We start from the raw sequence: 15,463 nt of genomic DNA, 5'->3' as shown, positions 1-15,463 counted from the left end.
GATGTCTGTATAAATCAACCTGTTCTGGAAGGACCCTGACTCTGCAACACTACTAAGCAAGAAACATGAAAACCAAGGAGCCTCCAAACAGGTCAGAGACAAAGTTGTGGAGAAGTATAGATCAGGGTTGGGTTATAAAAAATATCCTAAACTTTGAATATCCCAGGAAGCTCCATTAAATCCATTATAGCAAAATGGAAAGAATATGGCACCACTACAAACCTGACAAGAGAAGGCGCCGCCCACCAAAACTCACAGACCAGGCAAGGAGGGCATTAATCAGAGATGCAACAAAGCCACCAAAGAGAACGCTGAAGGAGCTGCAAAGATCCACAGTGGAGATGGGAGTATCTGTCCATAGGACCACTTTAAGCCATACACTCCACAGGGCGGGGCTTTATGGAAGAGTGGCCAGAAAAAAATGTTTGGAGTGTTTGTGGAGTCTGCCACAACAGCATATGGCAGACTCCACAAACACATTCTCTGGTCAAATGAGACTAAAATTTAACTTTTGGCCATCATGGGAAATGCCATGTGTGGCACAAACCCAACACCCTGAGAACACCATTCCTACAGTGAAGCATGGTGGTGGCAGCATCATGCTGTGGGGATGTTTTTCATCTGCAGGGACAGGAAAGCTGGTCAGAACTGAAAGAAAGATGGACGGCACTAAATACAGGGCAATTCTGGAGGAAAACCTGTTTGAGTCGGCCAGAGGTTTGAGACTGGGACGAAGGTTCATGTTCCAGCAGGACAATTACCCTAAACATACTGCTAAAGCTACACTGGAATGGTTTAAAGGGAAACATTTAAGTGTTTTGGAATGGCCTCGTCAAAGCCCAGACCTCAATCCAATTGAGACTCTGTGGCATGACTTGATTGCTGTACACCAACGCAACCCATCTAACTTGGAGTTAGAGTTTTGCCTTGAGGAATGGGCAAAAATCCCAGTGGCTAGATGTGCTAAGCTAATAGAGACACGCCTCAAGAGACTTGCAGCTGGAATTTCAGCAAAAGATGGCTCTACAAAGTATTGACTTTTGGGGGTGAATACTCACTCACTCTGCACACTCTAGATTTGTTTTTTTTCATCGGTTTGTGTCACCAAAAAAAAAACCCTTTAAAGTGGTCGGCGTGTTGTGTAAATCAAATGGTGCTAACCCTCCAAAAATCTATTTTAATTCCAGCTTGTAATGCAACAAAACAGGACAAACACCAAGGGGGATGAATACTTTAAGAAATTGTGTATTTAAAGTGTGATACAATTCAAGGAACCAAAATGGATATTTTATAGAGCTGTGAAAAATAATTATGTATAACTGAAATAAAGACTTGTACTTGACCCATTTCATTCCCCCTCTCTGTCACGTCTGTTATACGCCGGCATCTTGGTGTTGAGCTTCTGCAGCACATTATAACCAAACTCATAAAACAAAAGGAAAGTATCCAGCCTAGCTGGGAAGGTCATATTGCCAGTGAATATACACCATAGACAACAGATTCCTTTGAAGCTGCCTACTCAAGCCATTTTCTATCATGTAATTAGAAAGTCTTTATTTTTTTCTGAAGTCCAAATTTGAACATGATGCAGTTGTTTCCTAAACAGTCAGAAGAGGTCCTGCCCCACACACATAAGCAAGCTATCTAAAACAATCAGTGGCACCTCTGCACAAAGGTTTTGGTGAACGAGTGTTACGCATTTCTAGGAGAGACAGAAGTGAAAGCCGTGCTTCAGGCACAAAGGACGACACGCCATGCTACAAACCAAAACAGCAGCATGAAAGGATTAATGAACAAAAATGGGAAGAGATGCGATTTCAGTGTACACGCGCTCTCTGTTGACAGAGGGGTGTCTTGGCTGACTGTGCACCAACCATCTGGAAGTTATTTGGTCATTTTCTCTTAACTCCAATAAAACATCTAAAAGTAGTTCTTTTAAAACCAAAGTGAGAAAAGAACCCTGTTAGTTAAGGCAGGGCTGACCAAAGTTCCTCCACCCATCCCCCTGCTTTCTTTCCTCTCACTTACAGAGACGATAACTAGACTAACAGCCATATAGAAGTAAATGATGTTGGAAAGAAGGGTGTTGGTTTTATTTTTATTAAAAAAAAAAAGCTTGAAATAGAGGAAAAACAAAAAGCTGAGTGAATGAAGAGGTCACGGTAACATTCAGCAAACACAGAGGTTACTTTATTATCTTCCAACACATTAAGTCAGATGTATTAATTCTACCTGCACATTCTGACAATCAGCTGTAATTTAGCTTTAAAATTTCCAACTTTACTGTACTTTTACTGCATCAACACCATATCAACTGGGGGAAGCATACAAACCATTGTAAATAGCGCCCCCTTCTGATAAGCTTCACTCCCTCTGTTGCACTAAGGTTTACACCATGATGATAATGCTAAAAATATTAAGTGTGTGGGGTTTTGTTTTTTCTTAAAAGATATAAACTTAAATAAAAAGGGAGGTTAAATTACTGAACACTCCCAATAATCCCTTACAGAGCTGAGTGATATAGAACACTAATGTTCTGAAATCATTTGATCCCTTTCCTTTAATGTTGCTATTGACCCATTCCTCGTTCCAGAAAATAATCCATTGTATACAAGCATGATTAAATCATAAAAGGTCTGAATATGGGTCATAACTCAGGACGTATGACATCATTTACTGAAAGTGGTCTATATTCCATTACTTGTGATAATTGGGTCTGAGGCATGCAATGATGATCAAGTCCAAATGTTGAGTTTCTGTATACACATGATATGAAAAGATCACTAGAGCTTTCAAACCTTTCCAAAAATAACGTTACTTTTTAACTCCTTTGTTTTTAAAAGGACAAACACAGTACTACCAAGTTAGTTTAAATAATGGTTTAATTACATCCAGTGAAAACAAACTTGCATCATCGTAGTGACTTCAGAGTCCGAAAAATTCTGGCAAACCCCGTGGTTTTGACAAAAGCTGTTTACTCACACCTCTTCTTGTACTAACCATTATGGAATTTGATATTTATTAACGTGATGTGGTGTTTGTGCGTTTTGAAGAATCTTTAGAGAGAAGGGTGTTGGTTTTACTTCTTGGCAGCTTGAAAGCGCTCGTTAACATTCTCCCACTTTATAATGTTCCATATGGCTTTAACGTAGTCGGGTCTGACGTTTTTGTACTGGAGATAGTACGCGTGTTCCCAGACATCAATGCCAAGCAGTGGGACGAGACCTTTAAAATAAAAGGGAGAAGATGTGAAAGAAGCAGATGCTAGAAAATGATTACTTAAGCTGAGAAAAACAGGTTAAAACATTTCTCACCATGTTACACATTAAAATGATGCTACCTCCGTCCAGAGTGCATTCGAAAGCTACAACGCCTTACTAACCGACTTATAATTTAATTCCAGCTCCTTATGTCCAAGCAAAATGAGCACTGAAGCAATTCTGCTTCAAGCAGCTCTCAGGTGTCACTACTTACTTGCAGACCAACTGCCTCACTAATCTGCAGGTCAACTACGCCACAAAACACAGTTCTTAAATTTCAAAATGGCAGTTGTGCCAAATTAAACCCACATACAATGCGCATGTTGTGCTGCAATTTGAAAGAAAAGTTGTGGGCACACATTTTACATTACAGGCATTGAAATATCCATCCAGAGCTTATCCAGAGCGACCTACAACATACCCAGAGCAGCCTGGGGAGCAGTTGGGGCTTCGGTGCCTTGCTCAAGGGCACTTCAGCCATTCCTGCTGGTCCAGGGAATTGAACCGGTAACCTTTTGGTCCCAAAGCTGCTTCTCCAACCATTAGACACATCAGCTGGCCGTGCTGTGAAAACTATCCATGCAGAGGCTCATCTATGTTTCCAAACCTGTCATTGCTTCACTCTTGAATATTTATCATTAAAAGGCTTATATCTCTGCTTTCCAAAGAAATGTATCTGGTTAAGATCTGTTCAGTACTTTGGGAGTAACGGCAGGTTGAAGTCGATACAACAGAGTAAAAACTCTGCTTGCATGACATTGGGAAACTGCCGCTGCTTTTCTTTTTGAGTCACGGGAAAGCAGTCAGTCTCTCTCCCCCTCTCTCCTGATCGGTTTCCCACTGGATTACTCGTCAATATCAATCAGATCACTTTTATAGGGATGTTCTCTCGCTCTCACTGTTTCTGATGAAGGATTCAGCAAAATTTTCCACCCACTAGTTTTGATGTTCTGATTCACGGGAGAGTTTGAAGTGAGTTTTCATAGCTTTACCTACTTATTTTTTCAAATCAAACTGATTCCTGTAAGTAACTTTAACAGCTTTATTGGGTTTTAAAACATTTACAATGTAACAAAAAAAAAAAAAAAAAAAAAAAAAAAAAAAACACCCAAAAAGGGAAGGCGCGAACGGGACAAAAGACCCATGCAAGGTGCTGCCCCGGAAATTAAGAATTATAAAAAGGGAGAGGAAAAAAAAAAAAAAAAAGTGAAAATATAAACAAATTAAATGCCGTGGCACGAGCTAATTAATGACCATGTGCAGGGCCAGTCTATATCAAAAGTAGTTATCAGGCGGTCAAATAATAGTTTGCGAACAGATTGCTGAAAAGCACCTAGACTTACAAAACTTGAAGGTATTACAGAGCAAGTGAAGTTCCATAATTTAACAATACGATTAAAGTAAGAGGCCTGAAATGTACTAGTTCTACAGATTGGTATTGTATGGTTGAACAAATTACTTTGCCGTGTACAGCCATGAGAAATAAAACTAGTGTAACATTTAACATCAAGGTCAATGTAATTATATAAACACTTATTTAAAAAAAAAAAAAAAAAAAAAAAAAAAAAACCCACCACACTAGATCTTTCACTTCTCTATCATATGCTAAAGGGAACAAGTCCAAGGTGATCAGCCTCTCCTTGTAAGTCATCTCGCCAACCCGGGTTTGTAGTATCCATCGGGTAGCGCGCCGTTGCACACGCTCGACTTGGGCCTTTAAAGTGACTTAAGCGGGCGACCATACTTGTGTAGCATAACACAACTGAGACTTCACTAGTGACAGGTAAAGCGTGCGCCAAACGGACACATCAGTTAGTAAAGGACATGTCCGTTTTAGAAGCCCAAGGAGCTTGTTGGCTTTTACAATGATCGTATGAATATGAATTTTCCAGGAGAGCGTACTCGTAATAGTTACTCCAAGATCTTTTTCATTGGACACACGCTCGAGTACTACATTGTCCAAGGAATACTCGTAAAGCAAAGGAGATTTTTTTTCCGCGTAACGCTGAGCGATTTACATTGAGGTGTTAAAATTTATATTTCTTCGCTCTGACCAGTCGTTCAAATTTGCTAGAGTTTAGAATATAACGAGTTGTTTTGATGAAAAATATTGAGATCTTAGTGGTCAGAATGAGATTTTCAAAAACCGGGAGTCAGAAACACAAGTATCGATTTCAGTTCCGTTAATGTGAATTGTTTATTGGCTGTGGATCAGAGAGTTTTTTCGAAATTCGCCTTGAAAGCTGTGAATATTAATTGAAATAATCATTTCTATTCTTTCATATAAACACTAGTAGGCCTTTAGAAATACAAAGGCCTACAGAGCGCAAAGAGGGGATTGGAAATAATCTTATTACTTTATTGCGTGCACCGATTTAACATTTTTACCCAATTATAATACTAATTTACATAATTGATTTTTACAAATTTTTCCAAAGTTTGTATTCAGTATACAACTATCCATGTGCTGCCAATTTCCATATAAATATCTTGAAAAAATAAAAAGTTATTCAGAAAAGCCATTTGCTCTCATTGGTTAATGAGGCCTATTTTGGACCATGTGATCCTTATACAGAACATTACAGCAGTTTTCTAAAAATTAAGCCGTTTCTTCAATCTTTGATTTGTAATCTCAAGAATGGATAAACATTTTAATTCTGTAAAAAGTATGTTGCATTCAATTCTGAATTCAAAGAGAGCAGTTTGGATTGAATTTTCACCTGATATGCTGACTATTAAGCCATTTCCATGATCACCCTTTTACATTTCAGTTTTTTTTTTTTTTAAGTTCTTACCAGTGGTTCCCTGCAGAGGATCTTGGTTTGCACAGGCAGCAATCCTCAGCCTCCCGCTCTCCTTATCGAAGCCCAGCCATCCCCACCCTGATCCTTGAACCGCCACAGTGGTAGAAGACATCATCTCCTTCATTCTCTGGAAAGAGCCAAAGTCACGCTTAATGGCCTCCATCAACTCACCTGGGGGGGAGGGAGGGAAGCGCAATGTTTATTTACATATATATTTTTGTTGGCTCACACATCTTATAAGGCCAACTTAAAAATAATTAGCTGTATATCCTTTGGCCGTAAAGTATGTGACAGCCTGAGAATAAGCATGTTGTAATGTGCACATTGTGAAGATTCAGAGCAAAGGAAGTGTGCAGCATCTCTGACCCTGTGGTTCTCCTCCACCATTCGGAGACAGGTTTGTCCAGAAGATGGTGTGGTTGATGTGACCACCGCCATTAAACTTCAGCGCTGGTTGAAGGGCCACTTGTGTTGTCACATCACCTGTAGGATGAGATTAACGGAGGCCGATATGACAAGAGGCAAGCCAACTAGCAACGTGTTACAAAACAGTTAGTCAAGTATTAATTCTTCGTTCATTTGCTGGTCGACTAAATCAAGGGACGGAAATAATGCCCTTCAATGCACTGAGAGCTGAAATCAATCCATTTAAGTAGGATCTTTTTCCCCCTTTGCATATGGGTTAAACTCTGACAAACTCTGACTTACCTTTGGCCAGAGCCTCTTGATATTTCTCTTCAGCAACATTAAGGTTGTTGACATATGTTGCATGGTGCTTGCTGTGATGAAGCTGCATTATCTCAGCTGAGATGTGAGGTTCTAGTGCACCGTAGTCATAAGGCAGATCTGGAAGTGTGTGCTTCTGTCTGGAGGCCAAAACGCCCAGCAAGGGATTCAAACGGGCCGCACACCTAACGTGATCCATGGTTCAAAACATCAGAACAGAAAAACAATGATAATCCATGGCTTTAGTTTACATCCCCATCACTTTAACAACCCAAATATGTGAATGAAGGTCTGCATGTCCCTAATCTGCACTGATACCTACGGATATAGATACCTACAAAGTAAAGTATTGAAGCTGTATGGGGAAGAATCTGACGTCAATCCATATCCCCCGCTTATCCATTACAGGTCACGGGCGAGCTAGAGCCAATCCCAGCTGACACTGGGCAAGAATCAGGGTACACCCTGGACAGGTCTCCAATCTGTTGTGGGGGCCAACCAGCCATTCATGCTCACACATGGGAAAGTGACATCCAAGATGGCACTGCAGACAGCAGCCTCAGCACTGTGCTCTCAAGCATTGTTTATTCTCTGTACGTCCGGCAAATCAAACCCAATCACTTACACCAGAGGAGAGCTGCTTAACATCAGGCAGTTCACTCCAGATAAATTTTCACCCAACTTCACAAACATGGGAAGTTTTCTTGAAGTTTTAGTTGGAGGAGCAACGGTGCTCTACAGGACAGAATAGAATAGAAAGCCTTTATTGTGGCGGCACGGTGGTGTAGTGGTTAGCGCTGTCGCCTCACAGCAAGGAGGTCTGGGTTCGAGCCCCGTGGCCGGCGAGGGCCTTTCTGTGCAGAGTTTGCATGTTCTCCCTGTGGGTTTCCTCCGGTTTCCCCCACAGTCCAAAGACATGCAGGTTAACTGGTGACTCTAAATTGACCGTAGGTGTGAATGTGAATGGTTGTCTGTGTGCCAGCCCTGGGATGACCTGGCGACTTGTCCAGGGTGTACCCCGCCTTTCGCCTGCAGTCAGCTGGGATAGGCTCCAGCTTGCCTGAGACCCTGTAGAACAGGATAAAGCGGCTAGAGATAATGAGATGAATGAGCCTCGTCATTATACAAGTACAATGAGATTTAAAGCTTCACCATAAAGTGCACACAAATACTAAGATAAACATAGGAAAATGTACAATAAAACTAATATAAAACTACTACTAAAAAAAACCTGACAACTATACATAAACTTGCGCAAGTCCCTGAATGAGCACAGGTGCATAGCAGTAACAGGGTTGAGAATAAAGTGACTAGCTGCATCAAGTGATAGAGGTAGCATTGGCATGTACAGACGCCTATTTTCAGTATGTAGGCAACTAAAAAACATGATCTGACTTGGTATGATAGTGCAATATGACAATCTTGTGACATTTACAGTGCAAATATGACAGTTTACAGTCTGACAAGGTTTGAGATCAAGTGGTTAACAGCATTGTGGTGATGGTGACCTTGTCAGTGGTGTTCAAGCATGACCGTTCCTCAGTGCAAACTTGAGTTGAGTATTGTGACAGCTCTTGGAAAGAAACTGTCCGAGTCCGTTTGTTTTTGCTGGTATGGCCCTGTAGTACCTGCCAGAGGGCAGCAGGTTGAAGAGGTGGAAGCCAGGGTGTGTATAGTCTTTATGATGCTCTTTACCCTGCCTAGGTACCAGGAATTGTAGATGGTGGACAAGGGAGGTAGAGGGCAGCCGATGATCTTTTGTGCTGTGTTAGTCACCCTCTGCAGTCTTTTTCTGTCTGCTTCTGTGCAGCTTGAGTGCCACACTGACAGAGATGCAGAAGTGGTAAGCAGGCTGGTGCACTCCTGAAACTCTGGATTCACGGCTTTAGAACACTGCTTCCATCAGTCCACCTGGCAGATCTTCGCTCCCCACCCAACAAAATGAACGAACTACTTCTCAGGGTGGTATGGTGGTTAGTACTGTTGCCTCACAACAAAAAGGTTCTGGGTTTGAGCCAAGTGGCCGACAGGGGCCTTTGTGTGTGGAGTTTGCAGGTTCTCCCCATGTCTGTGTGGGTTTCCCCCACAGTCCAAAGACATGCAGGTTAAGTTAATTGGTGGCTCCAAATTGACCGTAGGTGTGAATGGTTGTGTCCCTCTATGTGTCAGCCCTGTGATCTGGCGACTTGTCTAGAGCGTACCCTGCCTCTCACCCATAGTCAGCTGGGATAGGCTCCAGCTTGCCCATGACCAGGATAAGCGGTTATGGATAATGAATGGATGCTTCTTCTCAATGGAACAAACAAAAGACTTTGTATGTTCTGCTGCCCTGTTTCACTTGCTTAAATATTCAATCCCTGATAGTGGTCTACTGCTCCTGGGTTCACACTTGTACTGAGTGAATCATGTAGCAGAGCTATCAGGGAGAAAGAGAAGCAGCAGAATTTGCTTCTACATCAATTGAGTTTGGATGTACAAAATGTCACATGCTTAAATACTGCAGCCCAAATCTGGAGCTCCTGTTCCTAAATTGCAAGCCATTCTTCCTTCATCCTGGTTGGTGTTTACATCCTACCCCAGGCCAGCATGGATGACACTCTGCAAACCCTGACTGATCAGCTAGCCAGCCAGGAACAAAGCCACACAGATACACTTCATAATTTGAGGACTAACGGGACAAAATTACACCTGAAACTGCCAAAACATATACAGCACATTAACTGTCCTACCAGAGGTAATAGCATTTCAGATCACTGCTACACAACTCTAAAGAATGCATAATCACCCTGTTCCCCATGCAGCTTTGGGACTCTGACCACTGCTTCATCCAGTTCATCCCAACCTCCAGGCAGAAATTAAAGTCTGCAAAACTTGTGGTGAAATGGACCAGCAAGGCAAAACATGAACTGCAGCACTGTTTTGACTGGACTGATTGGAATGTTTTCAAAGCTGCAACTGAGAACTTGGACGAACTGACATCCTAGATCAGCTTTTGTGAAGACGTGTGTACCAACCAAGACCTACTGCACTTACAACAATAAACCATGGTTCACATCCATACTAAGGCAACTCTGACAGACTGAGGAGAATATTTACAGAAGTGGGGACAAGACCCTGTACAAGCAGGCCAGAAGCACACCGACTAAGGAAAATCAGTAGTTGCACTGAAAAGGTGAAAAGCAGGTGGTGTTCAGTCAACGAGCCTGCATCAGTGTGGAGAGGCCTGCAAGACATTAACTACAGATCATTCCCTCTGCTGAGGAAAATACAGACCTGGCTGATTACCTGAATGCCTTCTACTGCAGGTTTGAGGAGAACACCTCAACACCCTTCACCCATCCCAACAGTCCTTATCGCACCCTTGGCAACCCCTCTCCCCTGATGCCAAGGCTGCACTCGAGGTGCATGAAGAGGATGCAAACTGGCTCTTCCAGAGTCAGAAAATCAGGAATGCACCAGGCCCAGATGGAGTCTACCCTCTCCTGTCTTAAAGCCTGTGCTGACCAACTGGCTCCAATCTTTACACGGCTCTTCAACAGATCCCTCAAGCTGTGTCAAGTCCCCTCCTGCTTCAAGTGTTCCACCATCATTCCAGTCCCCAAGAAACTCTCCATCACAAGACTAAATGACTACAGGCCTGTTACTCAGACACCTGTGATCATGAAGTCCTTTGAACTACTTGTGTTGATCCACCTGAAGAGCATTACAGGTCACCTGCTAGACCCCCTGAAGTTTGCTTACAGGGCAAACAAGTCAGTGGATGATGCACTCAACATGGGACTGCACTACATCCTGCAACATCTTGACTGCACAGGGACCTATGCAAGAAGCCTGCTCGTAGACTTCAGCTCAGTGTTCAACACCACAAGTCCAGAAATCCTCTCCTCCAAACTGTCCCGGCTCGATGTCTCACCTGCCATGTCAGTGGACCACCAGCTTCCTGACAGGAAACGGCAAGTAAGGCTGGGGGAGGTCACTTTTGGCATGCGGTCAATCAGCACTGATGCTCCTCAGGGACGTGTCCTCTCCCCACTGCTCTTCTCCCTTTACACCAATGACTGCACTTTCATGAATGGACCCAACTATAAAACTCCTGAAATTTGCAGAGGACACTACAGTCATAGGCCTCATCCAAGATGGCAAAGAGTCTGCATACAGGCAGGAGGTTGAACAGTTGGTGCTTTGGTACAGTCAGAATAACCTGGTGCTAAACACACCCAAGACAGTGGAGATGACCATGGACTTCAGGAAACACCCCCACAATATCCAGCAGCCCTGTGTCAGCTGCAGAGACCTTCAAGTTTCTGAGACCTACCATCTCAAGACTTGAAATGGGACTCCAACATCACCTCCATCCTTAAAAAGTGCCCAACAGAGGATGTACTTTCCGAGGCAACTTGAAGCCTGGTCTGTCTCAGGAGCTGCTGAGACAGTTCAACACCGCTGTCATTGAACCCACCCTGTGCACATCCATCACAATCTGGTTCAGAGCAGCCACAAAACAGGACAGGAACAGACTGCAGCGAGCAGTAAAGATTATTGATACTGCCCTGTCTGGCCTCCAGGATTTATACATCTCACGAACCAGGAAGTGGGTAGAGAAAATCATCAAGGACTCCTCACACCCTGGTCACAACCTTTTTCCAACTCCTCCCCTCCAGCAGGCGCTATAAAGCACTGCAAACCAGAACCACCACACATAAGAGCAGCTTCTTTCCCCATGCCATCAACACCATAAATATCTGACCGGAACCATTCTTGCCATTATACCACTTGTACCTTCTGTATACTCCTATTTGCACGACCTCACCGCACTCTGCGTACTCCGACTTTAATACATCTCTTGTCTGTAAATATCCTGCATATTGTCTGTATATGGTGTACTGTTTATATTGTCAATAGCATATTTACAATGTATACTATGAATTTTAGATATTGTATATTACTGATAGATTTTTAATGCATATAGATATTATACATAAAGGACACTTTTTTTGATGGAATAAAAACATGTTCTATTCCCTTCTAGCAGGTTCCATTCATTTGGCTTGATAGCATATCGCTTATCCTACGTGTATTAGGTCACTCTACCCAATGGAGAATGAGCGTTGAATACGGTTTATGATAGGACATGGTTGCCAAGACAACATGAAGTCACATGTCGGAGATGTAAAACTTCCGCTCTAGCAAGCGACAGGGACAATTTGTAAACAAACATGGCCACCAGGTTTGCTTCATTAAACATGGAAGATTGAGAGAATTTTGAAAGAGAAGGACGCATTGAGCACCCGAAAAGAATGTGCATGTACAATAATAAAAGCTGGCTTTTTGTCATGGTACAACATATATTCCATTCAACTATCATGCTAGCTGAATGGAATATATCTGATATACCACGGGAAAAGCCAGCTATTATTCAATTAGTGTTCATTATAGAGCTACATAATAGATACTTAGATTACAGATAGATAGATAGTATAATACAGATTTTAGACATTGTGTGCAAGTTACTGTATCTTATGTATATTGTATACAATAGTTATACCAGAGCGGCAGCTACAATTAGACAATCCATAATTGACACCTTTTCAGATTTACTAATAATTTTACAAAAGGTGAGTTTCAGTTACAACAGTTATTATTGGTTAATCAATGAACCCGAAGACACCCCCACACACACACACCCTTTGATCTTACCATCTGATGACGCAACTCGTTACCCAAGATGGAATTTTTTTTTTTAGCACGAGCAACAATTTTTCGGAAAACCCGGACGTTATCATCGCAGGTGAGCATAGTGGAAAGATCATGGACATGTTTTTACTGATCAAATTCACTGATATTTCATGATCTCCTCAAAACCTACTTTGTTTCTGACTTTCATTTGACAGCCGCCATTTTGTATCTAAACGTGCGTTTGAGAATCACATGAGGTGTCAATAATAGTGATCACTTTCACCGGTGTCCCATTATCGACACCCTGTGGGATTAAGGGACATTTACAACTGTTATGGATCGATCTTTGGGTCACATTGTTGAAGTACTTTTTTTTTTTTAAAGTGCTGTGATTTATAATTTCTGATTTATAACAGAATGGAATGTTTATAGAGCATTTGGAATCCAACTGCAGTAAATAGAATTAGACCAGAATTAGATTCTGAGCATATTTAAAAAAAAAAAAAAAAAAAAGTATATGCTTGAAATATTCAGATTTTTCTTTTCGCAGTTTGTTGTAAATATCTACCACATATTACAATATCAGTAGACATTTTATACTTTGGCTCGAGGAATGACCTGCGACCTTTGACCTGGATGTTCATGCGGTTACAATGTCAATTCCCTGTTGACATTTATTGGTAAACTACAAATCAAAAACAACTAATGAACAAAATGTGATCTACAAAAATACTTCAAGTGGAACAAAAAGATTTGACACAGGTTAAACATTATCACTTCATTTGTATGCAAACATTCAAATGACTCCCTTTCCTCATTTACATAAAACACCGACATCCATATATTTATAAGATATCTTGCAAAGTCTATGTAAAACAAATTTTAAATAAAGACAATGTTTTGTTTACATAATACCACATACCAGTTTATTTTTTATAAATAATCATCTGAGTGTCGATAATTGTGGACAAGTGTCACATGATCTGATACACTAAGTAATCAGGAATCAACTCTTTTTCCAGTGGATGTTTGAGTAATTATTCATGTATAATTTACATACTTTTGCAACAGCCAAAAGATCATTAAGGTGTCGATAATTCTAGTCGCCGCTCTAGTTATTGTAGATTGCGTCTTTATAAGGGTTGTTTTACAATCAGGGTACAAAGTTTGTGTCACAGGGGTCCAAAATTCAAATTGATTCAAACTGGTTCTTGTACCAGTTTTTAAGTGAAGGACGAGTTAAAGAACAGATTTCAGGTAATTATTTGACATGTGTATGGTAGTTTTGTGTAATCTGCTATAAGATGGGAGAAACAAACGAAGTGATTCTCAGAGAGATGACTTTTTTTTTGACAATTCAGAATCCACTACTTCCACAGTGCTTTTAAATATAAGGCTGTAAGCTTTGTGTTAGTTGTCTCTAATATTTATGTCCCAATATCTTGACCACATTTTAGGATGAAAATAATCATTTTAGATATGTTATTTTATATTGAAAAATTAGCTGTCTCAGAGAGGACTTTTTTTGACGCAATTACATACTAATTTGATTAAAATAGTCTGAAAACTTACTGGCATTCAACATTAAAACTTAACTATGTTTCCAATGATATGGAACCAAATATTTGTTTTATGGTATAAAGAATGATTTAAGTGCATCCCTTTTGGAGCTACCTGTGGTCAAAAAAAAAAAAAGCACTTTCTAAATGACACGAGTAATTTTGCTAAATATATGAGACATATATTGCCATACACTTACCAAAAATAACGTTATCACCAATTTTTTTTTTTTTGCATAGTAAATAGAGCTATCACAGGGCTACAATAAACAACCGAGTTTTAGTCAAGCCTTTTGATATTGAAGATAATAAGTGTTAAAAGTGATTTTTAGCTTGCGTACCCTGATTGTAAAACAACCCTTATATTGTATAAATGTCAGGACTATCCATCACACACACTTTCTTAGATTACACCTACATGTCCTCACACTTTTCCTCCTCCCCTGTATCGCTAGAGAGACACCAACTGCCGGAACCAAATTCCTTGTGTGTGTGTGTGTGTGTGTAAACATACTGGGCCATTAACATGATTCTGGTTCTGAAGCCTGTTACCTCTGCAAAAATTAGTCACGTGCTGCAAGTCTGTCACAGCCAGAGGCGGCTTATCTGGAACTAAATGAACAGCTTGATCTTTAACAGCTAACACCAACCGAAATATAAGAGTTAGAGAATACTTTATGAAGGGATTCAGAGCTTTAAATCAAACTGCTGAACCCTGTGGTGTTGCTAAATGGCTAGCTAACAACTTACTAACGCCTGCTTAGCTAGGCTAGGCTAACTGATTACGTCATTGTATTCATAACATCATAACACCGAATTTATTTAAGATTTTTTTTTTTTTTGCAACTCTAAGTGTTTAACATTACCTTCGAACATATCCGACTCTGTTCAACATGCTCTTACTACTTCTTGCACTGCAGTCCGCGCACTCCTGTTAGCTCCCTCACACTGACTGCAGCTCTAACCTGCCCTTGAAGTTTCAACTTGAACCTGAGAGGAACGAACCATTTTGTGAACTAAAGGGGGGGACGGTCATGAATAAAGAGGTGCACTTCGCACTAATGCATGTCCTGACTAGTAAAATGTCACGAACTGTAAATGTTTACCTCATGACCGCTTTTAGAAATTGCCTTAATGTTATTTCTAAACACCCTACGCTTGGTGCTAATAATGAAACTTTGAATCCCACCCCCGTGACTGTTCTCGAATGTCGAAATACATAATCCATTCTCTTCGAGTCCAGATATTAGGAGTCGACTCTTGTTGGGATTCATTGAATCGAATGCAAGATTTGATTCTACATAATATATATATTTTTCTTCTCATTCACAAAACAAACCCAGGACAGGAAGTGCTTTAAAACAAGTGCAGTATTATTTACTTTGTCTTATTATGACAGTATTAACGGCATAGAGTGTTCACGTAACAGCACCTCTTA

The 15,463-nt window shown here is 40.9% G+C and overlaps 1 protein-coding gene across 1 annotated transcript; it reads right to left on the bottom strand.

Moving 5' to 3' along the window:
* Nucleotides 1–2,864: 2,864 nt before the first annotated feature.
* Nucleotides 2,865–14,999, bottom strand: sod2 (superoxide dismutase 2, mitochondrial). Its single transcript, XM_060917963.1, has 5 exons — nt 14,892–14,999; nt 6,773–6,975; nt 6,431–6,547; nt 6,056–6,235; nt 2,865–3,225 (listed from the first exon to the last, which is right to left on the bottom strand). The coding sequence occupies exons 1-5, from the start codon at nt 14,918–14,920 to the stop codon at nt 3,080–3,082; spliced, it is 675 nt and encodes a 224-aa protein (XP_060773946.1). The 5' UTR covers nt 14,921–14,999; the 3' UTR covers nt 2,865–3,079.
* Between the last annotated feature and the right edge of the window lie 464 nt (nt 15,000–15,463).

This window comes from Neoarius graeffei, chromosome 3 (genome assembly GCF_027579695.1).
Source record: "Neoarius graeffei isolate fNeoGra1 chromosome 3, fNeoGra1.pri, whole genome shotgun sequence".
NCBI lineage: Eukaryota > Metazoa > Chordata > Actinopteri > Siluriformes > Ariidae > Neoarius > Neoarius graeffei.
This window is presented reverse-complemented; position numbering and strand designations above follow the sequence as displayed.

Bases quoted from the DNA above. Each gene is read 5' to 3' on its own strand.
- sod2 (XM_060917963.1), bottom strand. From the start codon at position 14,920: ATGTTGAACAGAGTCGGATATGTTCGAAG. The intron at 6,548-6,772 runs GTAAGTCAGAGT...CTCATCCTACAG, and splicing joins TCAAGAGGCTCTGGCCAAAG to GTGATGTGACAACACAAGTG. The intron at 6,236-6,430 runs GTCAGAGATGCT...CCTCCCCCCCAG, and splicing joins TGGTGGAGGAGAACCACAGG to GTGAGTTGATGGAGGCCATT.